The following is a 27,834-nucleotide window of genomic DNA, read 5'->3' on the forward strand; positions in this document are numbered from 1 at the left end:
GTGGATCTGGTCTACAAAGCAAGTTCCAAGACAGCCGGGGTGGTTACACAGAGAAGCCCTGTCTGAAAAAACAAACAAAAAGTGTTCTGACTAAAGAAGGATCTGCTGTTCTTTCAGTTTCTGCACAACTATTCCCCCTTTTATATTCAGTAATATATTTTTGCATAATTGTCTGAAACCCAGGCACTTTTGTTTCTATAAAGTTGCTTGAAAGATTTAAGATGTGAGTTTTTGATTCAGTCTTGACTTTTAAGTAAATCTAAAAGATTAATTAGAGAACACTTATTTATGAGACACAGTTCTTACCTCTAGGGACAAATACTTGATTTTTTGCTTCCTTTTTAGTGTCCTTTTTAGTGGCTTTCTCCTCAACCAAAGAGGAGAACAATTTATTGACAGGTAATAACGTCTAAATATTAACCATAATAGAGTTGCTTATCTTCCTAGAATTTTGAATAAAGATATTTTAATTCTTTGATTTTGTTATACTAATCAAACAGAAATCACTCAGAATATGAGATCTTCCGGGAGCACTTATTATATTGATTTTTTGTTAGACTTTACAAATACCCTTACTCACTTTTTCACTGGCTGATTTATCCAGTATTTATCTGGCCATAGTTCATGCTGGGCACTTTTCTGAGTGCTAGGAATAGGGCAGCAAACACACCGTTGGAAGCATTTTATGTATATGAATGTTTTCTTTGCATGCTTGTCTATGCAGCATATGTGTGCCTGGTATCTGAGAAGGTGCTGGAAGAGGCATTTAATCCCCTGGGCCTGGGGTTGCTGATGATTTTGTGAGCCACCATGTGGCTACTGGGATTTGAGCCCTGGTCCTCTGGAAGAGCAGGCAATACTTTTAACTGCTGAGCATCTCTCCAATATAGCCATTTCCCCAGCTCCTGGTGGTGTTATACTTTTAATCCCAGAATGAGGGTGGCAGAGGCAGGTGGATGGTTGTGAGTTCCAGGCCAGCCTAGTCAACAGATTGATTTCCAGAATGGCCAAGACTACACAGAGAAACCCTTGAAAAACAAAAGAAAACAAAACAAAAAAGAAAAGACAAGAAAGAGACTATGTTACCAGGACTTTTGTCTTTAGGACTTGGCTATCTATAATATGATTTGCATAAGAACATGAATTAGATTATCCTTTTTAAAGAAACTAAATGTTGTATAGGGAAAACAATTCTGCTTTACTGTGCACATATATGTGTATTGCTAGTACTAAGGGGACGAGTGGTGAGTAGTTAGTTGGTATAAGTAACTCTTATTCTGTATAGAATCTAGATTTTTTTTAATAGTTTTTTTTACAGTCCAGCCTATCCCCCTTCCGGTCCACACTCATACTGTTCTACATTCCATACTTCCTCCCTCCACCCCCATCTTTAAGAAGACTGTCCTCAAGTTCCCACCTCCACCCCACCAGACTTCCCCACTCCCTGGGGCCTCCAGTCTCTTGAGGATTAAGTGTATCTTCTCTGAGTGAATCCAGACCAGGCAGTCCTCTGCTGTATGTGTTGGGGGCCTTAAGAGACTTTTTCCTTTTGAATTTGTTTTTCTTTTGAGAAAGAGCCTTGCTTTGTAGCTTAGGTTAGCCTGAAGCTCAAGTTGGTTGGTCTGCAACACAGTATGTGGTGCTTATTGGTTTTAAACTAGTGGTAATTCTTTTGCTTCGGGCTCCAAGTCCCGGAATTTTAGGCATGTGACACCTTCCTGTGTTTTAATAACTCAGATTCTTCTCTTTTCTTTAAGACAAGATCTCACTATGCATCCTTAGCTGGTCTGGACTCAAAAGCACAGACGACATCTGCCTGCCTCTACCACAGATTTTTTTAACCAGTTAGTTCTTGGTACTCAGTAAATGAAATCAGAGAGTTACTTATCACTTACGTTTTTTTTTATTATTGGCACGATCAGGTGTTCTGTTTTGTACCACATTTTATATAAAATTAAATTATATGATTTAGTAAAGGTCTGTAGAATAGAGAAAGGCCTGTGCTGTGTAAATACTCTGACAACATCTAAATGTACTCTGCTTACTTTGTGTCTGTTTCTTTTCTAAGACGTACTTTTATTATTTTTAACTCTCTCTATATGTGTGTGCCTTAAAGACAGAGGAGGTGATAGGTTCTCTGGTATTTTAGGCAGTTGTAAAATCCATGATGGGGGAACTAAGCTTGGGCCCTATGCAAATATATTATGTGCTGAGCTATTGTTCCAGCTGTGTTGTGTCTGTTAAAATTGGTTCAAGTATGAATTAATTTTTTTTTTGAGACAGTGTTTCTGTGTGTGGCCTTGGCTGTCTTGGAACTTATTCTATAGATCAGGCTATCCTTGAACTCACAGATCTATCTTTTCTTGCCTTCTGCATGCTGAGATTAAAGGCATATCCTACTACTCCCTGGCAATTTATTTAGTTTTAATTTTTTTGATTTCATATTGTAAAATACTTTGCTTTATGATGGGCTAAGTTGGTACCTTAAAACTAAGTATGTTTTTTTTCCATGTTCTTTTTATTCTATTTAGGTGGCAGCCAATGCACACATTCCTCCAGACTACCTCCTTAAAATTTGTGAGAGGATTGGCCCTTTATTAGATAAGGAAATCCCTCAGAGTGTTCCTGGGGTACAGACATTACTAGGTGTCGGTCGGCAGTCTCTGTTACGGGATGCCAAAGGTAAGATTGGTTTTTTAGATATATAACACTGTTACAGAGGAAGATTCAGAGATCAATGGAGTTTCAAATGAATATTTACATGCCTTTAAATACTCACTTTTCCCCAGGCAGTGGTGGTGCACGCCTTTAATCCCAGCACTTGGGAGGCAGAGGCAGGCAGATTTCTGAGTTCAAGGCCAGCCTGGTCTACAAAGTGAGTCCAGGACAGTCAGGGCTATATAGAGAAACCCTGTCTCGAAACCCCCCCAAATTACTCACTTTGTTTTAGTTTTATTAACTTGATGATTTTTTGATAATTTTTTTTTTTGGTTGATAATTTTTTTAGTGTACAAGTAAATTCCTAAAGGTATAGAATGGAGTTCTTTTGATAAATTTTTTAAGTGTACAAGTAAATTCCTAAAGGTGTAGAATGGAGTTCTTTTGTGTCAAGTACTAGAAAACATGTTTTTTTTTTTTTCCTTGACTGACTTTTGGTCTTTTTATCTAGACTGTAAGAGTACACTATGGAATGGGTCTGCTTTTGCAGCTCTCCACAGAGGCAGACCTCCAGAACTACCTGTAAATTATGTGAAACCTCCAAACGTGGGTAAGTACTAGCATGCGGGTTAGACACATTTTCTGGATTCATTCTTGGACTCCTGTGATAGTCTCCAAAAGTAGGCACTGGAATTGAATTTGAAGAATAAATTCGCTGTTTACATTTTCGAGTACATTTTTTGGAGGTTGATTTCTGTGTATGTGTGTTTTATGTGTATCTTTGTGCATGTGTATACTGTATATACTGTATACTTAAAAAAGCAGTAGGCAGGCCCATAGAGAGTGTTGGATTCTGCCAAGGAGGAGCTACAAGCATTTGGGAGCCACCGAAAATGGGTGTTGGGAACTGATTTTGGGTCCTCTGGAAGAGCAAGCACTCTTTAACCACTCAGTTATTTTTCTAGCCTCTCTAGCCAATTTCTTAATGGGACAATATACTTTAAAAATGACATTTATTTATTTATGTAGTGGTGTGCATGTGTGTGTACGTGTACGTGCAACTGCACAGGTGTGGAGGTCAGAATACAACTTGGAGATTTCTGTTGTCTGGATCTCAGGAATCACAAGCAGGTCAGCAGGTTTGCCTTTAGGTGTCTTTAGGCACTGAGCAATCTCATGGACCTTGGGGCTATATTTTAAAAGTCATTTTCTCCTTAAGCAAACTTAATCCTCATTTTGTGAAAGATGATCTATTTGGTCCATTTCATCTCTTCCTTAGCAGAAATTTAGTTCCTTTTTGAGCCAGGATCTTGTTAGTTTCTGCTGGCCTCTAGTTCACTGTAGTAGGGGGTAATCCTGAACTCCTGATGACTTCTGTTCCCACTTCACAAATACTGGGATTATAGTGTTTTACTACCACACCATGCCTCAGGAACATTTTTGAACATAGAGTACAAGGAGTTTAAGCCATATGGTTTTCTATTTCCATGTCTCTGTATTGAGTTTCTGCAAAACTTTATAGGAAATTGCTTAAAGATAGCTTTCAGAAGGAAAGAAATGTATGTGCTGTTTATTTTCATTGCCAAATTTATAATTATGTTGTGTATTTTATATCAGTCATCTTTCTATTTATTTTTTTGTTGTTTTGTGACACAGTCTTCCTGTTTCCCATACTGGATTAAAAGTCACTGCTTAACCAGGCAGTCCTCTAACTTGCTGCTTGAGTCTTGAATTTTAAATGCATGGACCACTCACTACACCTTTATCTAATTTTTAAAGACAAAATATCACCATTCCTAGTTCTAGTGTACTGAAATTCACATGTCCCTAGTTATTCTCTAGCCAAATAATTTCACAGAATTACTAGTTACTAGTGACTACCAAGATGATAGATCTAGCTCTAAACCATTTTGATTACAGCTAACCTTTCCAAAGTGCTTATAAAACCAAGGCACTAGAAAGTCATTCTGCTTCCATAAAAAACATTATGTATTTTTCTGTAGTTCCCAGTGCTTGCACACTGTGCCCTCAATTTTAAATGGATACATTTCAAATCAAAAGATAAGCACGCTTTTTGTTGTTGGCTGTTAAAATTTTTCTTGAGACAAGGTCTCACTATGTACCCCTGACTGGCCTCCTACTCACAGATCACAGAGATTGGCCTGCCTCTCCCTTCCAAGTATTGGGATTAAAAGTGTTTACCAGGTTGTTGATGGCATGTTGGCTTTTTTAGTCAAGTTCTCATGCTCAGGATGGCCTCATGGTAATCTTTTGTTTCCACCTCTCCAAATGTTGGGTCTACAGACATATGTTGCTATGCCTGGTTTATGAAAAAATTCTCAAAAGGTGTACTATTATATACAATAAGTTAATAGTACCTATTAACCTTCAGAGGTTAAATAAATTGAGGGTAGAGATTGTTTTAAAGAATTAAACATAAAGCTTAGTAAGAGAAACTGGATGCTTAGGAGTACATTGCTAACAGTACTCTTTTTAGAGCCTTCATGTTACTTAGTTAGTTCTTACTAGATTTGTTTTGCTAATACTTTTTTTTAAAACTTTGTCAGGGATAGTTTATATACTAGAATTTTTACTTATAATTTATTGACTTGAAGAAGGTTTTTTTTTTTTTTTCCCTCGTGAATTTACTTACTTTCAAAGTATATGTAGTTCACAGAGATCCTCCTACCTCTCCATTCGGAGTGCTAGGATTGAAGGTGTGTAACATTGTGCCAGGCTTTAATTTCTTTCTTCAATTACGTTTAGCTAGTGGTGGTGGTGCCTGCCTCTAATTCCAGTAGTTAGGAGACAGGTGCAGAGGCAGGAGGATCTCTGTGACTTTGAGGCCAGCCTGATTTGCAGAGCATGTTCCAGGACAGCCAGGTTTACAGAGAGTTCTGTCTTGAAAAGCCAAAGAGTTTTTAAGTTAGCTAAATAATTTTCATACATCCAGGGCATCATATGCTTTGTTCTGGTTCTCTCTCCTTCACTGTTCTTTCTCCTTCCATATTCTCCTACTCTTACTGCTAGCCTCCTTTTCAAAAGTCATTTTTCTCTTTTCATTTTATTAGCTCTGAGTGGTCTGAAACTCCCTATGTAAACAGATATCACACCTGCCTCTGCTTCTCAGGTGCTGGGATTAAAAGCAGGTGTCACTGAGCCTAGGCAGGCCGGCCTGCCTCCCTTCCTTCCTTCCTTCCTTCCTTCCTTCCTTCCTTCCTTCCTTCCTTCCTTCCTTCCTTTAGTGAGGTAAGATATTATTGTGTAGCCCAGGCCAGCCCTTCGTTTACCATTCTCTTTAGCATTCCTAGTGGGATAATTACTGGCATGTGTCGTAATTGGCTGGCTCTAATCATTTTTACTTTTTGTGATCTTGATGGAACTTAATGCTTCATGTACTAGAGGTAACTTTTCCACCTCTAAGCCACAGATCTGACACTTCTTTGTTTTGCTTTTGTTATTGATGCTTCAGTTTTTGATAAATAATATCACTTTGTGGCCCAGGTTGGCCTTAAACTCATTGTGGTCCTTCTACTTGAGTGTTGAGATAACACTGTAGAGATTGCAAATGAGTATTTGAACTGAGCATATTCTTTCAGGATTACAGGAACTTTGTCAGTCTTTCAATAATTGCTTAATAATTGCAGAATTGTTGGTATGCCTTTTAAAATCTGAACATCTGCCCTGTATTTGGAGATAACTTTAGGCACAATTGAGTCCATTTTCACATAGAACATACCAGTCAAGTTTAAAAGATATAAAGGACCTCTGAATTAGCCAGGGCTCTATAGTAAGACTGTCTCATAAAATTAAAAAAAAAAAAGAAGTAAAGATTCCAAACATTTCTAGGGAATGTATCTGGAAAACTGGGTTATAGCTTCTCTGTTTGCAGCATAGAAACTTGAGAACAAAATCTAGAGAAGTCATAATTGGCCAAAGTTTGCTTTTCTTCCTATCTTGTTTTTATTACCATATCATGTTCGTGGTCAATTATTATTATTATTATTATTTCAAATATACTTCCTGAGCTGCAAAATAGATTATTAGCTATATTGCTTATTTATTTTATTTTATCTTATTTTTTGAGACAGGGTTTTTCTTTGTAGCCCTGACAGTCTTGGAATTGTATGTAGACCAGACTGGCCTCTGCTTTTCAAGTGCTGGGATTAAAGATGTGTGCCATATGGCCAGCTATATTACTTTTTAGAATATATTCATCTATCAATCAGTCATCTATCTTCTGTTTATTTTGGAACATGGGAATGAAGCGAGGGCCTCGTACATATTAGGTAAACTCTGCCACTGAGCTGTATCAGAAGCTATCTTTTAATATTTTGATTCTGAGACACTGTTTTGCTCTAGGCTGGCCTGGCCTATTAGTTTGCTGCCTTCTCATGCCTAGGCTTTCTATGTAGGTGGGATCATAGCCCAGATTTGGTAAAAGGCCTGACTATTTTTATAGTCAAACATGTTAAAGTACAATGATGCCTAATAAAATTCTCCCCTTTAAGCTGACTAGTATACCAAATTTTGACAAATGTGTACATTAGTGTTACTTTCAGAATAATAAAGGATATAATGTTTCCATCACTTTCTAAATATGTGTCTCACAAACCCTGAAAAGAACTAATCATCTCTTCTATGATTGTATCTTTGCTTTATTAGAATGTCATTTGAATTATAGCACACTGCATTCAGTTTTTTGTGTGTATTTTTTTTTTTTTTTTGGTTTTTTGTTTGTTTGGTTGGTTTGTTTTTGTTTTTTGTTTTTTGGTTTTTTTTTTTTTTTTTTTTTTTTTTTTTTTTTTTTTTGACAAGGTCTCATAATGTAGGTCTTCCTGTCCTGGTGGAACTTACTATGGAGAACAAGTTTGTCCTGTTTTTTATTCCCCTATCATGGACTTGACCTTCACAAAAATCAACCTGCTTTTGTCTTTCTAATGCTCGGGCTGATGGTGTGTACCATCACATTGAGCCTACAGATCTGTTTTTTCAGACAAGGTCTTACTAGGTAGCTCAGACTCACCTAGAAATTTCTGTGGAGATCAGGCTATCCATGAAGCACAGTGATCCTCCTGATTAGCTCCCAAATACTGGGGTTTATCAGATTCCTTTTAAATGAATGTTTTATGAGACTTAAGTCATTTCATATGAGCAGCATTCCATTTTATTAACCAGTAGTATTGCATTGTACTGATACATTACATTCTGTTTGTTTAGGTCCATCTGTTAGTGGACACTTGGATTATTTCCAAATTTTGGCTATTAGGAATAAAGCCACTTTAAATGTTTTCATATGGAAATATTCAGGCACATGGTTTCATTTTGAGAGATAAATATGAAGTAGAGTTGGTGACTTGAATGCTAAGTACAAACTTAGAAACTGTATAACACTCTCAAATGAGGTACTTCTATCTTATTTCCACCAGTGATGCAGACATTCACAGTTGCTTCATCGGTTTTTTGTATGGTTGGTTAATATCTTTTATGTGCATATTTGCCAGTTTATCTTCTTTATATTCTGTCCTGTACTCATTTTAAAAATGATTAGCCTTTTTCTTAATTTCTTAACATATTTTGGCTATGTTTTTTTCATATTTGGACCAATTTGTGATTACCTTTGCATTTTTTTAACAGTCTGTTCAAAAGACACTACGTAGCTGTTGTTGAATCATTGCTAATCAGCTTTGTTTTAAAGTATATTTTTTGGGGGGTGGATCTCATATCTTAAAAATTGTACCTTAACATACGGTCACAAGATTCTTTCTAAAGTTTTGGAATTTTGTTTTCAATTTTGTTCCTTTTTTTCCCATTTTGCATTATGTTGTAATGAATATTCAGTTTGCTTTCAGTTCAGATGTTTTTTGCACGTTGGAAAAGTAATTGATTCAGGCCATCTTTTCTCTTAATCATGCATGGATAACTCTGGACTATGTTGTTTGACTACTCCAACTTCTTTTTCGAAATTGTTTCAATGTTTCTTACCTTAGCCCAAACTTTATAGTCCACTTTTCTACAAGGAAGCTGTGAGGATTTCCTTCAAATACCTTTGAATCTATGGCTTAATTTTGGGAATATATTTATTACTTATTGTTAGAATATAGATACTACACTTAACATTTATTTTAATATTAACCTTGTGATATTCCGTTCCTAAATTCGGTGACCTTTAAAAGGACACATTGAGATTATTTATGTGGATGATGACATCAACACAGAATGCTAGGTTTCCTTTTCATCTCTTTCCCTTGTATGCTCCTTTCTTGCACTACGCAGTAGTTGGTTGAAGTAGCGAGAATGAACATCCTTGCCTTGTTCCTTGTTTTAAGATTAAAACTAGACAATTTTTATCACTAAGTAGCATCATAGATGTTCTTATTTAATCAATTTGAAGACTTTACCTTCTATTCCTACTTTTAAAAGAATTCATAAATGTTTTTTGTCATAATTCACAGATTTTTAAAAAAAAATCATAAATGGATATATCTTTTAATTTTATGTTCAGAATTTTATTGGTAATTTACATACATATATTTTAAACAAGTACTTTATCACTGAGCTATATTCCCAACCATTAGGGTTCACTTTTTGATTTGGGTCTCCGGTAAACTGGAGTAGGCATGTACACACTGTAGCAGATGCTGGCTTGTGCTCCTCACAAGATGATTCTCCTGGCTCCATCCTATGTACTGGGATTGCAGCTAGTCTCACTATGACTAGCTTTATGTGGTGCTACAGGTTGAATCTGGGACTTGGTGCTTGCTACATCTTTTTCTTTCTTTCTTTCTTTTCTTTCTTTCTTTCTTTTTTTTTTTTTAGTTCTTTGAGAATTTAATAGAGTTTACTTTTATCATACTATTTTTTTAATGAAACCTGTACAGAAGTGTTTTTACCAAATACAATACAGTTCTGACCATTGAGACATTTCTTTATTGGTCCCCAAGGTCAGATTTGCATTGATTTGCCAAAACACTGCTGCAACACTTTATTTAAAACAGAAGAATATGTAAAAGTATACTATGTGAAATTGTCAAAAAATAAAAAGTAATTGTTATGATATGACCTTTAGAATTCAGACTATGAAAAGTAGTTTTCATAAAAATATATAGAACTTGCAAATGGAGGAGGAGAACCATGAATCCCTGGTCCTCTTACTGCCGCTCTCAAATGCTGAGATCATAGGCATCCCAGGCTGTTGGAGTGCTTAAGGACACTTGTTCTTTTAAAGGGACCCGGGTTCAATTCCTATTACCCACCGGACAGCTTCAAATCCAGGGGATCTATACTGTTTATGGTCATGTTCCTCTCTGAACAGTAAATAAGTAATGATGCTTAGTAATTTAATGAGATGGTAGTGAGGGACCACGTTTAAGGAATTTGCAAGTTAATATAACACTGTAGTTAGATGTGTGGTCGCTTTAATCCAGAGTGAATCTCTAAATTTCTCTAGAGAAAGAGTAAAATATGAATATAATATATATGACTATAATATGACTTGGAGAGATGGCTCAGTGGTTAAGAGTACCTGCTGTTCTGGCAGAAGACCTGGGTTTGGTTCACAGCACCCAGTGGTAGCTTATCACCAGTTGGTTGCAGAGGATGAGACACCCTTCTCCTCCAGCCTCCAGAGGCACCAGGCATACATACAAATTTTGCACAGACAGACATAGAAAATATACCCATACAAATAAAAGGAAATCTAAAAAAGAGGTGACTATAAGATTTATATTTTTGTTTACACTTTAGTAGTGCTATTTCATTAGCTGGATGCTTGTCTAATCTAATTGGATTTTCATTGTCCCAACACTAAATCAGTAAGAAATGTGAACCAATCTCAAATACTATTAAATACTAAATATGACTTAAATGCTGGGGCATATGCAACATTTGTGGTATTGTTTGGGGTTTTACCCTGTTACCACTAAATGTTATTTCTTCTTCCTTTGAAAGATTAATGTATGTCATGGGAACTGATAGTTAAGACTTAACAAACTTTTCATGGAAACAAAGGCCTGCTGAGCTAGCTTGTCATTTGATAAGTCTTATTAAAAGTTTACCTTTCAAGAACGAGCAATTATTATCCATCATGGCAAAAAGGTTGGCCATTCTTCGATTTTCCTATCACAACAGTTGTCATGCAGTTCTCCTTAGAAAGACAAGGGTGTGAGCTATCTCCTTTAGTTACATCCTGACACTATTCCTCAAGAAGACATAAGCACGCTTGTGTATTTCTAGGCTGAGTCAAAGGCGTGATGCATTAACAATCTATTTTTAAATGTTTGTCACTACTTTTATCTTCAGTCCTATTAACTTCCAGTTAGATGCTATAATTTACATAGCATGTCTTTAATTTACATTGTGTACACATTAGGAGGCTTGCATTCATTCTAAAGCCAAATTATTATTTACAAGTTGACATAGGCTTCCATTTAGCATTGATTGTCTCTTGACTTACTGGCCATTGCATGTGTCATAGTTAGTTGATGCCAGAATTCACTTGGAGGTGGGAAATCTGCCTCTTTTTAATATATAAATACAGATTTAAAGAAAAACTAAACTTTTTATTATGAGGAGTTGACTGAGTTTCTGTCAGAAATATTTATCATTCCTCCCTAATTTTCTCATGTTCCTATCTCTTGTCCTTGGATCATTTTCTGCCAGACTTTATTCTTTGTTGGGCGCCTCCCTCCATGTACTTTCCCTCCTATTTGTACTTAGATAGGCAATAGATGTAGCAAGTTGCTTCTCTAGTCCCAGCTTTTCTGTATCTGGAGAACAGGGAGAGATATTTGTCACACCTGCAAGTAATTACAACTGAAATATAAACTCCGTCTTTTGTATGAGCTACATTGAGTGCTTACTAAATATTAAATGGATGGAAGTGCTATAATTACTGCCACACGGGAACTGAAACACCCCTTTTAAATGCATTGTTTATACAGCTGAGTTTCTAGCCCTTTACATACACTTCTGCAATTAGTATTGCAGTAATATTAGGATTAGTCATTTTAGTACCGTTTTTACTTTTTGTTTTGAAATTATATTATTATAATATTATTATTATACCATTTCCTGGTTCTCTTTTCTCCATCAACTATTCTATATACCATTCCTTCTTCTCTTTTCAGTCATGGCTTTTTTTTTACATTAATTGTTGTTATGGGTATATATATATATATATATATATTCCTAAATACAACCTACACATTTTAGTATCTTTGAAAAAGAAATTAGATTTTTATGCTCATCTTCATGATATAAAATATAATAAAAATAATTTTTCTAATTCTATTCTGAATATTAGTATTTCTTATATACATATACAAAATATTTTAGTCCTTTTATTTTTGCCCTATACATTTAATTAAGTACGTTATAGAGACAGAACGTTATAGTTTAACAATGGAAGTGATAAAACAAGAGTCAGGTTTGTTAAACTGGTGAAAAGTGTATTCCAAGGAGGATTAAGAGGGTAAGAAGAAAAACGCAAATGCAAGCTGATTGTGGTGGAATCAACAGGCCTTTAATGCCAGCACTGGGGAGGCATAAGTAGGAAGAAGAGAGTTCAAAGCCAGCATGGTCTATTTAGAGCAGTGGTTCTCCATCTTCTTAATGCTGTGACCCTTTAATATAGATTATTTTCTTTGCTACTGTTATGAATCATAGTATAAGTATCAGAAACATAGGATGTTGAATATACAACCACCAAAAAGTGTTGGGACCCGCAGGTTGAGAACCACTGATTTAGATTTCTCAAGACAGCAATTCGGTGGTGGTGGTGGTGGTGGTGGTGGTGGTGGTGGTGGTGGTGGTGGTGCTGGTGGTGGGGTAGTTCATGCCTTTAATCCTAGCACTCAGTGGTGAGTAGGTAGCTCATGCCTTTAATTCTAGCACTCAGAGGCAGGCTGATCTCTTGAGTTTGAAGCTGTTTACAGGACAGCCAGGGCTTGTTATACAGATAAACTCTGTCATGAAACAACAATGAAAACCCCAAAAACCAAACAAACAGATACCCACAAAGAACCAACACCATAAAACCCCACCAAACCCAAGAGAGTTCCAAGACAGCCAGGGCTACATAGAAACCTTGTCTTAAAAAAACAAAACAAAACAAGTAGATGTTTATAGTCTCACTTATATTAAAGAACTTGCATTGAGTCTGAATAAAAGACTGAGCAAAACTGGAAATGGTGATTAGGGTTAGTTAGTTGGTTTGTTTATCTGTTGTTTGTTTTTTCAGTAATTTGGTATTATCCAAACAATCATAGAATGTATGGCCATTAACTAGTAAGCCTATTGTATTAACTAGTGTTATCTAATTTGAGATGAGAACTGTGGGCTGGAGATGTCATCTGCTTTGAAAATTACAAGCTTTTAGTTTGAGGAATTATGGTTTTACAGACATAATTTGAGCCACAGTAACATTAAATTCATGAAAAAATTATTCTGTAGTCTTATGTATTTGTTATACTTTCTGGATTTCATTCAAGTTTATTTTTATTCCTATCTTAATACCTTTCAAATGCAGTGGATTTTAATTTACCTTGTTAAAGCTCTTCTTCAAAACACTCAAACTTCATACTCTCCTTTGCAGCTGTAGAGTTATGTTGAATTTTATGTGGTTTTTTTTTTTTTTTCTTTTGTTACCGCTGGTGGTGGTGGTGGTGGCTGTGCTTATTTGTTTGTTTTCTGTTTTTGTTTTTTCCAGTGCTCCAGATGGGACTTGGAGCCTTACTTACTTACATTACAGACTTTATTACTGAATACAGCACTAGTTTACTGTTGCCAGGGTGGGTTTTTGTGGTGGCTGGTTTTCTTTGTCTTTTAAACTTTTCAAGAGAGACTCACTTTGTAGCTCAGTGTAGCCTCGAGAATTGATGATTTTAGTGTGTGTGTGTGTTTAGGGGGGTGAAGTTATGCATCCATACTTACCCACACACATACACACCATGGGACACGTGTGGAGAAAGACAATAACTTCCACCATATGGGTCCTTGCTATTGGACTCAGTGTGTGAGTCAGGCTTCATGGCACGTGCCTTTACTTGCTTCGATGTCCCACCAGCCTTTCCAAGGTTTTTGATAGGACAGTTTTTTAGTTCTTGTTTTGGTTTTTTTGATGCTACTTTGATAATAAACTCTTGACCAGCAGAGACAGTATTTTCCTCAACTAATACATATCAGCATTCAGGGAGTTCTTTCTTTTTAATGGTTTTGTTTTAGGCTCAGAAGTTTTATTTGGGTTAGGAGCTTTGTCAATCTAAACAACTGAACATTATAGGGTAATTCAATTAAGTTTACTATTTAAAGTGTACTAAGAAAAGACCACTGCGTGTTACCCTGTAAGCTAACCAAAACAGATTTATTGTTTTCACAGAGTGAGGGAGTAAACTTGTGGAAGCATGGAAGGCCTCTGAGACATGGGCCAGGTTAATAACATTTGGCTTAAACTAAAGAATTCTCACGGTTTAAAGAAAGCCAGAACAGTTCTAAATTGGTGGTTGTTTTCTGAGGCAAATTAGGAAAATGGAGAATTATCTGGGGGGATTGGGTGTTATTAAGCAAAAGCAGTTTAGAAGTTAGATATTTCTCTCTTGTAGGAAATGAAAATAGCAAACAGGTCTAGGTGCTCAATTGGTAAGAAATCAATAATGGTCAAGGAGTTGGGAGTAGTTAATGATATTTTAGAATGACTGTATAACCTTGGGGAAAGCAGTGTCTCCTGGTAACTTCGCAGCTGGCTTTATCTGTGCCTGTCCTCCCAAGTTTGATTGATTTTAGGGCTTTTGTTGTATTTTTCAGTTCTCACTGATTGATTTGTTCAGTCCTCGATAGCTTTTGACTATTTTAAAGCAGAGTCTTGTACATCTTTTAAATAAACACAGGTCACAATTTGTCATTAATTTTATTTTGAAGCCTTTTTTTTTTTTTTGGCAGTTCTTGATCTGCTGAGTTGAAAACCTTTTGGAGGGGATAGGCTAGAAGCATTTTGTAGTTTTCACTTCAAGGTTCCACACCTGTGGGAATTTTTAATATAAACTAAAAACTGAATACACTAGTTAGTGGTCTAGCAGCTCTCCTGTGGTCTTTGTGGAATAGTCTTTGGTAATCTTTGGGTCTCAGCCTCCTCCCCACTGGAAGCCAATTTAGCAGAAGCCAGGATCTCTGGTAATTGTGTTAATTGTCTGGCAGATGGAGATAAGATGTAGACCAGGGAGTGGGGAGGTCTGGTGGGGTAGGGGGAGGGAGGGTGGGGATGTCCTGGTGGGGGGAGGAGGTATGGGCTGTAGAAAGGTCACAGGGTGAAGGAGGAGCAGGATTAAATCTAGAGTGTTAAAAAAATTAACTAAAATTAAATATATATGTGTCTTTTTAGGCCCACAGTAGTTGCTTTTTAAAAGTGGAAAGTGAAATCATAAAATCTTTTCTTTTTTTCTTTTTTGGGATGGGGGTTTTTCTGTGTAGCTTTGGCTATTCTGGAACTCACTTTATAGACCAGACTGGCCTGGAACTCAACAGAGCTCCACTCACCTCTGTCTCCCAAATGCTATTAAGGACCTGTGCCACCACCATCAGCTCCTTTCCTTTTTTTGTATCCCCTATATCTCCTTAAAGTGAGATTTTATGAAAAGGCAAGTGATTTTAGACTGTCTTCGATGTTAAGTATAATATTGATGAGCTGAAATTGCGGAAGCTAAAGGAATCACTAGGGGTAATAGATATCAGTATAGTAAACTGGGAGAAGCTTAGTTGAAAACGGAACAGGTTGCCTATAGCAATGTCAAATGGCTTCCTTTGTATTTATTGTGTGTATGTATGTGTAAGCAAACTGAAGTTCTATACAGTTTACCTCTTGTGTGTCTATCTTTACTATTAATGAAGAATTTTCATCTCTACAAGGGCCTTTTTATAATAGAACCACTTCTACCTAATCTCTAACCCTGAGCGTGGTCAATTACTAATCTTAATGCAGTGGTAGTCATTTAGTATCATAAAGGATTGATTCTAGGACCCTCCTCCAGTGATGCCTAAATTAATGAATGCTCCAAGTCCTCATATGACACAGAGGTGCTATGGTTATAAGGTAGTGATAGAGATTTTAACTAGTGTTTGAAAGGCCCGGGACTTAACCGTCAGCGCTTCAAGAAGTAAAAGAAAACAACAAATAGTATTGATAGAGCTTACATATCATGTTTCATATATTTAAAATTACCTTTAGATTATTAATAATACTTACAAACTGTCATGGAAATGTGTTCATTTGTGTTCTGCTGAGTTTTGGAATGTTCTTATATGCTGTATATCAACCCTGTGTCATATGAATAGCTTCTCAATATTTTCTCCCAATCTGTAGGTTGTTTTTCTCTGTCATTTTTTATTGTTGTGCAGAAACTCTTTTAAATTTGAGATAATGATTTACTGTTATTTTTGATTCCTATGGTTTTAGGGTTAAAAAAAATCCATGCCCACTGAAATTGTTATATTCTCTGTGCCTATATTTATGCCAATGCTGTGTTGTTTTGATGATTGTAGCTTTGGAATCTATTTTGAAATAACATTTTGTTTCTTTGGTTGAACACATGTTTGATCATTTGGAGCTGTGGCTTCATACAATTTTGTGATTTTCTTCTATTCCTAAGAAAATTGTTTTTTATGTTATTAGGAATTTTATTTAAACAGATTGCTTTATATATTATGGATATTTAACCATATTCTTCAGACATTCTGTATTATTAAACCATATAATTGAGGCAGTCTACATTAGAAACTTTCATATACTGACTGTAAGAGACTACATGGTAGTCTAGATGTATCTTATCATAACAATATCATTTCTTTCATATGAATTTTTAGAAATAAGATTGTTGGGTTATGTAGTACTTCGTTTTTCATATTTTGAGGAACCTGTATAGTATTCTGGAAAATGATAATATTTACATTTTCACTCTTAACACATATTCTTAACACTCACTTAGTGCGTGCTTGCTTGCTTGTGTGCATGTTTATGTTCATGATGTATATCAGTCAAAGGATAATTTTCAGACTTTAGTGTTTTCTGTTTAATGGAGTTTTAAAATTGAGCTCAAATCTTCAAGCATTACAACAAGCACCTTTATCCTACAGACCTGAACATTTTTTTTCTTGTTGATATTTTTTGACATCTTCATTTGAGAAATGTCTCTTCAGGTTCATTACCCATTTAAAAAAAGTTTTATTGTTAAGTTCTTTGAATTCCTTGTAATTCTTATGTGATTTGGGTACTAGCCTCATCAGCTCTCTGATGTGCACAGACTTTCTCTTAATCTGTGGGGGAACACTTCATTCTGTTGTGGACTGTGCTATAGGATTGTTTTTGGTTTTGTTGCTGTTTTGATGAAATCTCATTTCTTCTTAATTTTTTGTTATATATGTTTTTGAGTGGTATACAAACTACTTTTTTTAGGGGCTTTATAGTTTGTGGGCTTATATATAACTCTTTGACCACATTAAGTTGATTTTTGTATTTGGTATGTATGATATCATCCTTTTGCATGTGGGTATCCTGTTTTTTCAATAACATGTAATGACATATTTATCCTTTCTTCATTGTTTCATCTTTGAATATTTATGGAGTACCAATTTATGTTAAATCTTTATTATTGGACATCCTATTCTTTTATAGTGATCATTGTATGATTTCTATGCTAGAATCATGCCATTTGTAATAGCTTTATAATGTATTTGGATTGAATCAGGGAACATAATGGTTTTGCTTTGTTCTTTCTGTTCTAAAATCCTCTGAGAGTTTGGAAATTTTATATTTCCATTTGGATTAAGGATTATTTTCTATTTCTCTGAGAAATGTCATTGGAATTTTTACAGTTATTTATATGGCTATAAATAGCTTTGAATTTTATGATCATGTTTATTATCAAGTAGGTGACTACATAAAAAAAGATTCAACTATATACTGCTTAAAGATTCATTGTAACTCTAATAAGATTTACAGCCATAAAATATATTCCATGCAAAGAGAATCCTAAACAGAATAGGAGTAACTGCATGTTAGACAAAATATACTTTAAGTAGAAAATTCTAGAAAGAGAAAAAAATGGATCCACACTAAAAATAATGTATAAATATTTAGTATATATGTGTATGGATATTCAAAATAACTTAATTTATTATTAGTCCTGGTTCTCATCCTCACTATATTTCATAATTTATATGTAAATAACACAAGCAGTTTTGTATAACAATTAGTCCACATGTAAGTAGAATAATCATACCATACTTACCTTATACTGCTAATGTAGTTTGGAAAGAAGATTATGACAATACCTATTAACACCTATTACACAACCTGTTATACCCCAGGGAACTGAAAAAGATAATAAAGCAACTCTAAACTGGTTAGAATTAGAAATGATAAAGAACAGAAATAAATAAAATGAAATGACTACAAAAACAGCACAGACGATCAAGTTAGTAATGGTTGTTTATGCCTGTAAGTTTTCTATTTGATGATTTCATCCATGTTTATTTTATGAAATAATGTATGTTTGCCAGTTCTAAATTCCCAACAACTGCTATTTTCATGTTTTGTGCAGTGTTTGGACATTTGTTCTGCTTTGTTTTGTTTGTGACATGCTGAGTTTAATTAGTGTTGCCATGAGCATGGGGGAGGGATTATTTACAGGAGCATGATAAATGTGCCATGCCTAGTCCATTGACGAAAATAACCCCCTTTCCCCTTGTAACTTTTAACTGCCAATAGCTCCTCAGACAGTGGTGCGATATCATGAGTTCCTTTTCATCCACGATAGAAGGTTAACAGGTCAAGCTTTGGGCAGGTTAAAAGTCAATGCTTAAAAAGGTATTGCCAAAGCCTCAGCATAATTAAAAAAGAGGAAAGGTTCAAAACAGAGATGAGAGAAATTACAACTCATGACACAGAAATGCAAAATTCGTAACAACTATACATCAACAAATTGGATAGTCTACACACGACAGTGAACAACTATATAGCACAGCTTAGATAGCGTGGAAGAAACAAAGATTTCTCAAAAAAAAAATATAAGCTACAAAAAGTCAATCAGGAAGGGGCAGAAACTCTGAACAGAATTGTAACAAGAAATTTCATTAATAACTGAAAGTCTCCTAATCGCTTCATTGCTGAATTCCATCAAACTGCTAAAGAGGAACTAATTCAATTACTTTTCAAACTTGTGAAAATGGAGGGAGATAATGCTTCTAGCCACCTTGAGAGTCTACCATTACCTTGATGATAAAATCAAAGACACTGTCAGTATCCTTCATGGACATAGATAACAAAAATCAAGCAAAATGTTAGCAGTCCTCACTTCACAGCATAATGAAAGGTGGTAAAACAATCAAGTGCAGTTTGTTTCCATGATGTAAGAATTTATCAACACAGGCAAATTAATGACCATGATACAGCATTGATAAAATGAAGGGGAAAATATAGTATTTGATCATCTCTAATAGTATAGAAAAGCATTTGATAATTCACCATCCATTGGTGATAACAGTACTAATTATTATAATATGCCAGTGCAGCAAAAGCCATATATTTCAAACCCATAGCTAATATACTTGTTGGTGAAAACTGTGGTTTTTCATTTAGGATTAGGAACAAAACAAGGATGCCTTCTCTATCTACATCTGTCTGCCTGAATATTGGATATTCTTGTCAATTTGATTTGAAAAGTAAAAAAAATTAATACATCTATCTATGAAGAGAAAATGACATAGTTGTTGAGCACACTGCGCTCCCCGGAAAAAAACTGCATCAAAAAGCATTTAAAACTGATAATATGATTTCAGTCATGTTTCCAGGTTATACAAGCAACACATGAAAACCTCTGATGTTTTTTCTGTATCCTAATGATGGACTAGTTGAAAGTGAAATTATGAGAACAATCCTATTTACAATATCAAACAATAGCATATACAACAATAAACTAAGAAAATGAAAATTCTCTTTGATTGAAAGCTGAAACATGATGTTTTAAACTGATTATATAAACCAAAGAGTATATACATAAATGGAAAGTCGTCTGGGTTCATTGATTGGCATTTTTTCTATCTCCACCTGATCCTCAAAGAGTTTGTTTGATTAGGTTTTTTGTTTGTTTGTTTATTTAAGTTTCCTGCTGCTAATTTTTTAGTACTTATATTTGTCCTGCAAGCAGTAATTTTTTTTTCAACGGAGGTGTTTCTCTAACCCCCAAGCCATATTTAGCATGTGGGGAGCTATTTTTGCTTGTCACACTCAGTGCTGGTAATGCTATTAGTGTCTAGTAGGTAGAGGCTAAGGTTGCTGCTAACACCTTACAATGAACAGACCCACCCCTGTCACAGAAATATCCAGCCCAAAGTGTCAGTTGTTCCTCAGTTGAAAACCATACATTAAAACAACATAACTTTCCTCTGTGCAGCTGCAAAAAAGGAAAGAAAAAAAAAGAAAAGAAAAGAAAAAAAAACAGAACAAACAAACCAAAAACCAAAAAATAAAAACCACAAATTAAAGTTTTTGAATCAGCATTCAAAAAAACAAAGCAGTAGGAAATGTTTGCTTGGGAAAGCAGAAGGCCTACTCAGTCTTGTCTTAGAGTTGGAGAAATGTCTGGTTGTGGGATAGGGAATGGCTACTAAAAAGTACTTCTTACCTAGAATTTGTTCTTACTTATTGTTATTTTGAACCTTTATTCATTTACTCATTGTCTTACAATATTTAAGTGCTCATCTCTAATATGTTCTAAGGATTTGCTTTCAGAGTTTTCTGCTATGACATTCATCATTAATGTTTTTGTGAGTTTACCAGTTTAAAGTGGCCAGTAGTTGTAACTTTTCCTGAAAGGTAGACTTCAGAGCCCCTAATAGAGTGGGGCACTAAGGGTTTCATATTTTTATTGTGGCATTGTTCTAATTATACGACTCTAGCTGAAACTGAACTCTTGCCTTCATTTTGTAGCGCTTGAACATAGACATGTTACTGTTTGTTCCATACAGTGTTTGCAGGGTGGTAAAATGCCTTTTCACTGCAGGGTCAGTTTCAATATACAGAGATTCTATGTTATGATTAAAATAACCATATGGGTTACTCAGTATTTTTAGTGTGTAACAAAGATCAGAAGGACTTAGATACACACACACACACACACACACGGTTGAGAATCCTTAAATTACAACCAAGTTCTCTATTTTAGAAGTGACCAGAATCTAAATGTTATTTATTGAATTGTTCGACTTATGTTACATTCTTCATGAATCTTTTTAAAAAAATTATTTGCTTGCTTATTTATTTATATGCTGGTGGGGGCAAGATTTAAGATGATCACATAGGATGTAAATAAAGCCTCAAAAGTTCAGTAATAAAAACTTGTGGGAAAAACTCTATAGGTAGAATCCAAAAGTTGAGAACTGATAAGCTCAAAGGGATTTCGTCTTTCTGTCTGTCTGTCTGTCTGTCTGTCTTTCTGTCTTTGTAGTTCTCTCTCTCTCTCTCTCTCTCTCTCCCTCTCTCTCCCTCCCTCCCTCCCTCCCTCCCTCCCTCCCTCCCTCCCTCCCTTCCGTCCTTTCTTCTGTCTGTCTGTCTGTCTCTCTCTTGCTTGCTCACTCTCTGCTCAACACCTATGTAGTATAGAATGAGAAAAAAGAGAATGTGCTTGATAAATTGTAGGAAGCCAGAGTATCAAATCTGTAAAACCTAACAGAACAGTATTGTTAGTAATCATGAATTTAGAAAATAATGAAATATGTAAGAAAATTTAGATGTCTCATTATGTAGAATTAGTTTGTCAGCTCTACCATTTTGTCTCATTTTAATAGTCATAATTGCTTACAATAAGTTTCACTTTCTGATTTTAAGATGTATTCTCCTATTTGATTTTATTTGCAGTGAATATCACCTCAGCCAGGCAATTAACCGGATGTAGTCGCTTCAGCCATGTTTTCCCCTCATCTGCTTACCAGCACATTAAGATGCATAAGAGAATTCTGGGACACTTATCTTCTGTCTACTGTGTAGCCTTTGATCGAAGCGGGAGGCGAATTTTTACAGTGAGTTAAAAATTTATGATATGTAACATTATACATTTACAACTGAAGCAAGACTCCATGCTATCCAATATATTATGTTTTATAAGTAACTTACTCTATTTGGACATATTGATACAATAAAGTTGTGTTAAAATTGAAAATAATGTCTCATTTTATATAAATAGAGAGTGTTCTATGGTAGCCACTATCATTTGGGAAATTTACTTAAAAAAATTAGGTCCTTAGAAGTCTACATAAAATCAAGATGGTTAGTTTAAATGAAACAAATAAACTGATTTATTCAGTTCAGCAGGTATTTATTAAAAGACATTTTCCATTTATATTTGCTTCAGGTTTGGCTTTAGTGATTACATAACCTTTAGAATTGAACGGTTGAACTAAACTGCACATTGCTGAAGATTACACTTGCATTATACATATTTCTTTGATTTTTAGGGCTGGTTATTTTTTAAATTTCCCAATTTTAAGTTTTACTTACTAAGTCATGTTCTTTGCTTTTGTGTAAAATCTATAGTATATTAATATGTCTAAAAATATGAATGTGATTGCTTCATTGCTGTTAATGCAGAGGTGAGAGAAGTAGCAAATTTTAATTTTCTATTTATTTCCTACAACAAAGGAAGTGCTTTATAGTTTGAGAAATTATGACTCCTTAGATTGTACTATAGGCTTGTCGGCTGATGATTTATGTCCCTAGCTATGATGACGTGACTATGGTGCGTGTCATCTTTTAATAAATAGGTAATTATTTTACCATATTCAAATGGAATTCATTCTTCTATATTTGAAGCTCACTTGGAATTCTTAACATAAAGTTTTTCACTTGGCATTATTAATGGCCTCAGGTTTCCAAAGAAATCAATGTACACGATAGAACAAACTTTGAAATATTTGTAGAAAAACTATTAAGACAATTAAGCCATGCCTGCTAGGCATATAGAAAGGAGCAATGGCAGAAATTCTTAATAGCTAATCATTTAAAAATAATCATAAAATATTTAAAATGTCTTTAGGATTATTAGTTTAAAGACTTTGGCACAAATGCTACTCTTAGTTTGTACAATACTGAGTCAGTTCTGTCATTTAGACAATCCTTATATTTTTGTAATGAGTGGACATTATATTTTTCCTTCATAAAAATACTCCTTTGTATTTTTCCCCTTCTTGGTATAATTGGTGCATTTCTGTTTCCTTATAAGTCTGACTTTTGTATCCTTATAGGGTTCAGATGACTGTTTGGTGAAAATCTGGGCAACAGATGATGGACGCCTCCTTGCCACACTGCGAGGGCACTCTGCTGAAATCTCTGACATGGCTGTTAATTATGAAAATACTCTCATTGCTGCAGGCAGCTGTGATAAAGTTGTGAGAGTATGGTGTCTTCGAACTTGTGCACCAGTTGCTGTCCTTCAGGGACATTCAGCTTCTATTACTTCCATACAGGTGAGAATAATGATAAGCTCTCTGCCAGGTTAATAAAGCTGAGAATTTTCTCATTTGTTTTATGGAGATATGATATTTTACATGGACATAGATTATGTGGACAAAAGCGGGAAGAATGGCAACAGAAAGAATGCTTTCATAGAGCTTTGTTTCTCTTCTGCAGACAAATATGTTTAATTAGTTTCCTTTTTATATAAACCTGTGCCTTTAGAAATAAATAAAAAACATGATGAAGGTTCTTCAAATCCAGAATGAGACATCTTATGTGTATATGTGAAGAAGGGATTAAATTTGCAAATGCCTGCCTGTGCAGTAGTTAATACCTGTTAATCAGGATATAAACAAGTTCTAACATGAATATTGGCATACTCTGTTAATATTTAATTCAAGATTTATGCCAGATTTAATATGTGTGTGTGTGTAGCTTTAATATTATGAAGATTTTATATTTTTAGTCTCAGTGATTTTTTTGTTTGTTTGTTTCACCTTAGTATGTGATGTAAAATAGGTTGTCCATATATTACTTTGACCAGATCTTGGTAGTAAAAGGCCTTGATATCTTAAAAGCCCTTGCTCTTAACAAAACTAAGCTGAAGTTTTACATTTACTGTTCTGTTTTGCTCAAGAGGAAACCAAAAATTCTTATTAGACTTTTACATGTAGATAAAAGACAATACTTTTAAATGAAGTCATTACTTATATTTATTATATGCTATTTTAGTAACATGTCACTTATTTATAGGTATCTAGCAGAAGTGCTCATACTGCATTGAGTTAAAACTTTTAATTAAAATTTTCATTAGTTAAGGTTATCATGTTTCATTAGTTAAGGTTAGAGTGTTTTGAGGCCTGCTCTTATTCTATAGTCTTGAATTTTGAAAATCTCACTCTTGTGCTTATTTACATCATTTGACACTGCTTTTGAATTCCTCTGTAGGTTGATTAACCTGATAGCTCATATCTCCTCATCTTGGGCCCATCTTTTTTTTATTATTATTACATATTTTCCTCAATTACATTTCCAATGCTATCCCCAAAGTCCCCCATACCTCCCCCCCACTTCCCTACCCACCCATTCCCATTCTTTTGGCCCTGGCATTCCCCTATATTGGGGCATATAAAGTTTGCAAGTCCAATGGGCCTCTCTTTCCAGTGATGGCCGACTAGGCCATCTTTCGATACATATGCAGCTAGAGACAAGAGCGCCGGGGTACTGGTTAGTTCATCATGTTGTTCCAACTATAGGGTTGCTGATCCCTTTAGCTCCTTGGGTACTTTCTCTAGCTTCTCCACCTTGGGCCCATCTTATAGCTGTATATTTGCTTATTCAGCTGTGTATTTACCATCATTGCATGAATGTCTACTAGATGTCTCAAACTCACCATACTAAAAATTTAATTCATTTTCCTATCCAAATTTAATTCCACCAAAGCTTTCCCCACCCGTGTAAGTCATTTTTCGGTCACAAATAAAATACCTTAAAAATATTACTTATGAAGTAAAGAGAGTTTATTTAGCTCACAATAACAGCGATAAAGTTGGAATCTATATTGCAAGCTCTGCAACTACTCCTTGTCTATATGATTTCATGCTGTAAATAATAAAGGCAGAAGTATGCTACCATAAAAAAAATGAATCATGGCTGAGGTATGTTTGCATAAAAGCTAAAATCATCCTGCAGGAAGACACATAAGCACAGTGGAGGTGGGTATAGTCCCTTGAAGGCATACCCTCAGTAGTCCCTAGACTTCCCCTGATGACCCTCCTCAGAACGATTTCATCATCTTTAATAACCTACCCTGTAGACCAAACCTTTAATATGTGGATCTTTGTGGAGACACACAACATCCTAACTATAGTAACACTTAAACATAGGATGATCTCATGATTGTAATTAATGTTTATATTTTTCCTATTTCATTAGTCTAATCGGTCCTCATGTCATATTTGTGCTACTTCTGAAAAATACAATCAGAATCTTCAACATTCTCATAAATTACATCTGTACTATGCTGTTTAGAGCCACTAACATCAGTGGCTAGATTATTGAACTAGAATTCTCTTTGATTTTCATCTCTGAACTCTCTGTTGTGCTAGTCTAAATTCTACATATTATACAGATGGTTGTACAATAGAAGTTAAGTCGTATCAGTAGTATTCAGAGCCCTTACTAGCTCCCATTCTACAGGTTAGAGGCAGCAAGACTAGACATTTTCAGCCTCTAAGCTTGCCTTGACTACATATACTATTATTTGCTTTTCCTTTTTACTGTTTTAGCTACTGATAAATTCCTATCCTTCTTCTCCTCCTCCCTCTTTTCTTCTTCCTTTTCCTCATTCCCCCTTCTCTTCCTCCTCTTCTTCCTATCTCAGCTTTCTATGTTATATATCTGATTTTTCTCCTCTTATTTTCTTTCTTTGGAGTGGTCCCTAGATACTCACGTACTTGCCCACTTTATAAGTAATCTGCAAATCTTATCTTCTAAAGAAGACCATCTCTCTGATTTTATCATTATATTTAGCTTAACAGTCTGTATGTTGTTACTCTTTTTTTAATTTATTGGGTTTTTTAAAAAATTTATATAGAAGTATTGCGTTTATATTATTTCTGCCCCTTCCTTCCTCTCCAACCCCTCCTGTGCCACCTGGTCAAATTTGAAACCTTTTTTTAAATTATTATGATTATATCTATACACATATGTATACAATCTTCTGAGTACATCTAGTGTTGCTCATATATGCTTATCTCTAGAGAAATTTATTCTCCCTGCCTCAATAGCCATTGATTGCATGTAGCTCTTCATCTAGGGGTGAGGCCTTGTGAAGTTTTAGCTACCCACATTGGCATGGCATTTTGTCCACAGTAGTAATTATCCATTGACAGTCTATATTATTTACTATAACTTATTAGCTATCTTTTCATTCACAGTATACTATCCCTCCAGTTTATTTCCTTTATTTTATGAATAAATAACTTTAACCTGAAATGATATATTAGTAGTGGTTGCCACCAAATGATAGAATTTCAGATTCTTTTTATGCAGTTTAGTTTTGCTCAATATTCTCTATGTATCAATTGGTATGTTAGAAATATATGTCCTTTCTTTCATGCCAGGCATCATGGCACATGCCTTTAATCCTAGAAGGTAGAAGTATGAGGATCTCTGAATTTAAGGCCAGCTCGGTCTATATAGCAATATCCAGGACAGCCAACACTAGAGAGTCCCTGTCTCAAAAAGAAATATATTTGCTTTTTTTCAACAACCTGTAACACTATTTTTCAAATGAAATAATGTAACTAATATATAGCAGCATGTCAACATGTGATTGTTAAAGCAATTTAAATGTATAACTATAAATTTCAATTTCAGAATTTCTTGAGATAGTAAAGTTCTTATTGTTCATGTTTTCACTCCTATGAATCGCTAATCAGCAGCAAATTTGCAGACAAGTTGGTAAATATTTTAGATTTCCCAGGGCATATAGTCTTTGTCAAATCACTCACGTTTATTTTTACAAGTGACAAAATACCCATAGACAGTATAAGGTTACTGTGTTCCATTAAATTTTATTTACATAAAGAGTCAGCAAACTGGATGTCATAGGTGGGCCATAATTTATTGACTCTTGATATAGATTATATATTAGCCATTGCAATACAGTTTTCTTTATCTGAGGATTGAAACTATTAAAAGGCATGTTACATAAAACTTATTTTTTAATCTATTCGGTACTAATAGATAATATTAATTGACAATGTTCATTTCAAACATAAGGCCTTAGATTGAACTAATTAAATTAACCTTAATATGTATAATGATTTATTTATTTTTATTTGAGCTAAAGATATCAGTCTCATATATATATTAATCCTTAATTATTATCTCAATGGAAATTATTATTTTCACTTGGAATTTTTTTATTCTGGTATTAAGGGTTACATTCAGGGCCATGTGCATTTTAGGCAAGTGTTCTACCATCGAGTTATATTTCCAGCCCCTCATTTATGGTTATGAAATTCATAACCATACTGGAAAATCTGGTCTGGTTTTAAACGTTTTCCTATGGCTTAGCTATCTTGGAGACAGATGGCCCCTCCCTTTTCTATGATTCTTTTCTGAGGACATATAAAATGCCCAGGGTCAGAGCCAGAGAAGTGTACTAGAGTTGATGCACCTAACCCTCAAGAGACTGGAGGCCCCAGGCAGTTTAGAGGTCAGGTGGGGTGGGGGGTGGGGATAGGGACATCCTCTTGGAGACAGGATAGTGGGGAGGAGGTATGGGATGTGGAACAGTGCAAGGGTGAACAAGGGAGGGGGGGCGATAAAATATGGAGTGTAAAAATAAATAAACAAACAAACAAACAAATAAATAAATGGGGGGGGGGAAGGAGTGTGGTCCATTTAGGAGAGTCATGATTATTTAAATTGCCAACTCACCTAAGTGTATTTTTTCTTAATCTGTTCAGACTGCAATGATAGTAATAAAGACTTAATATATTTAATTATATCTAAGAAAACAATTGAAAATGGTTTCAATTTGAAAAAGACAAAACCACCTGGGCATGGTGACATAACCCTGGAATCCCAGCATTCTAGAGGCAGAGGTAGGATAGCAGCAAGTGCAGAACCAGCCTGTCTACATAGTAAGCTATAAACCGGTAGAGTTA

The 27,834-nt window shown here is 35.0% G+C and overlaps 1 protein-coding gene across 2 annotated transcripts in view; it reads left to right on the forward strand.

Annotated features, from left to right (window-relative positions):
- Brwd3 (bromodomain and WD repeat domain containing 3) overlaps window positions 1–27,834 on the forward strand; it is a 97,857-nt gene that overhangs the window by 6,209 nt on the left and 63,814 nt on the right. For both annotated transcript variants that reach the window (XM_021153018.2, XM_085838050.1), the window contains exons 5-8: window positions 2,532–2,682; window positions 3,170–3,268; window positions 21,563–21,723; window positions 22,945–23,166. In XM_021153018.2, coding sequence (XP_021008677.1) covers window positions 2,532–2,682; window positions 3,170–3,268; window positions 21,563–21,723; window positions 22,945–23,166 — 633 coding nt within the window. The remainder of the gene's footprint in view (window positions 1–2,531; window positions 2,683–3,169; window positions 3,269–21,562; window positions 21,724–22,944; window positions 23,167–27,834) is intronic.

This window comes from Mus caroli, unplaced genomic scaffold, assembly GCF_978045245.1.
Source record: "Mus caroli unplaced genomic scaffold, Mus_caroli_1 scaffold_5, whole genome shotgun sequence".
In the NCBI taxonomy this organism is placed as follows: Eukaryota; Metazoa; Chordata; class Mammalia; order Rodentia; family Muridae; genus Mus; species Mus caroli.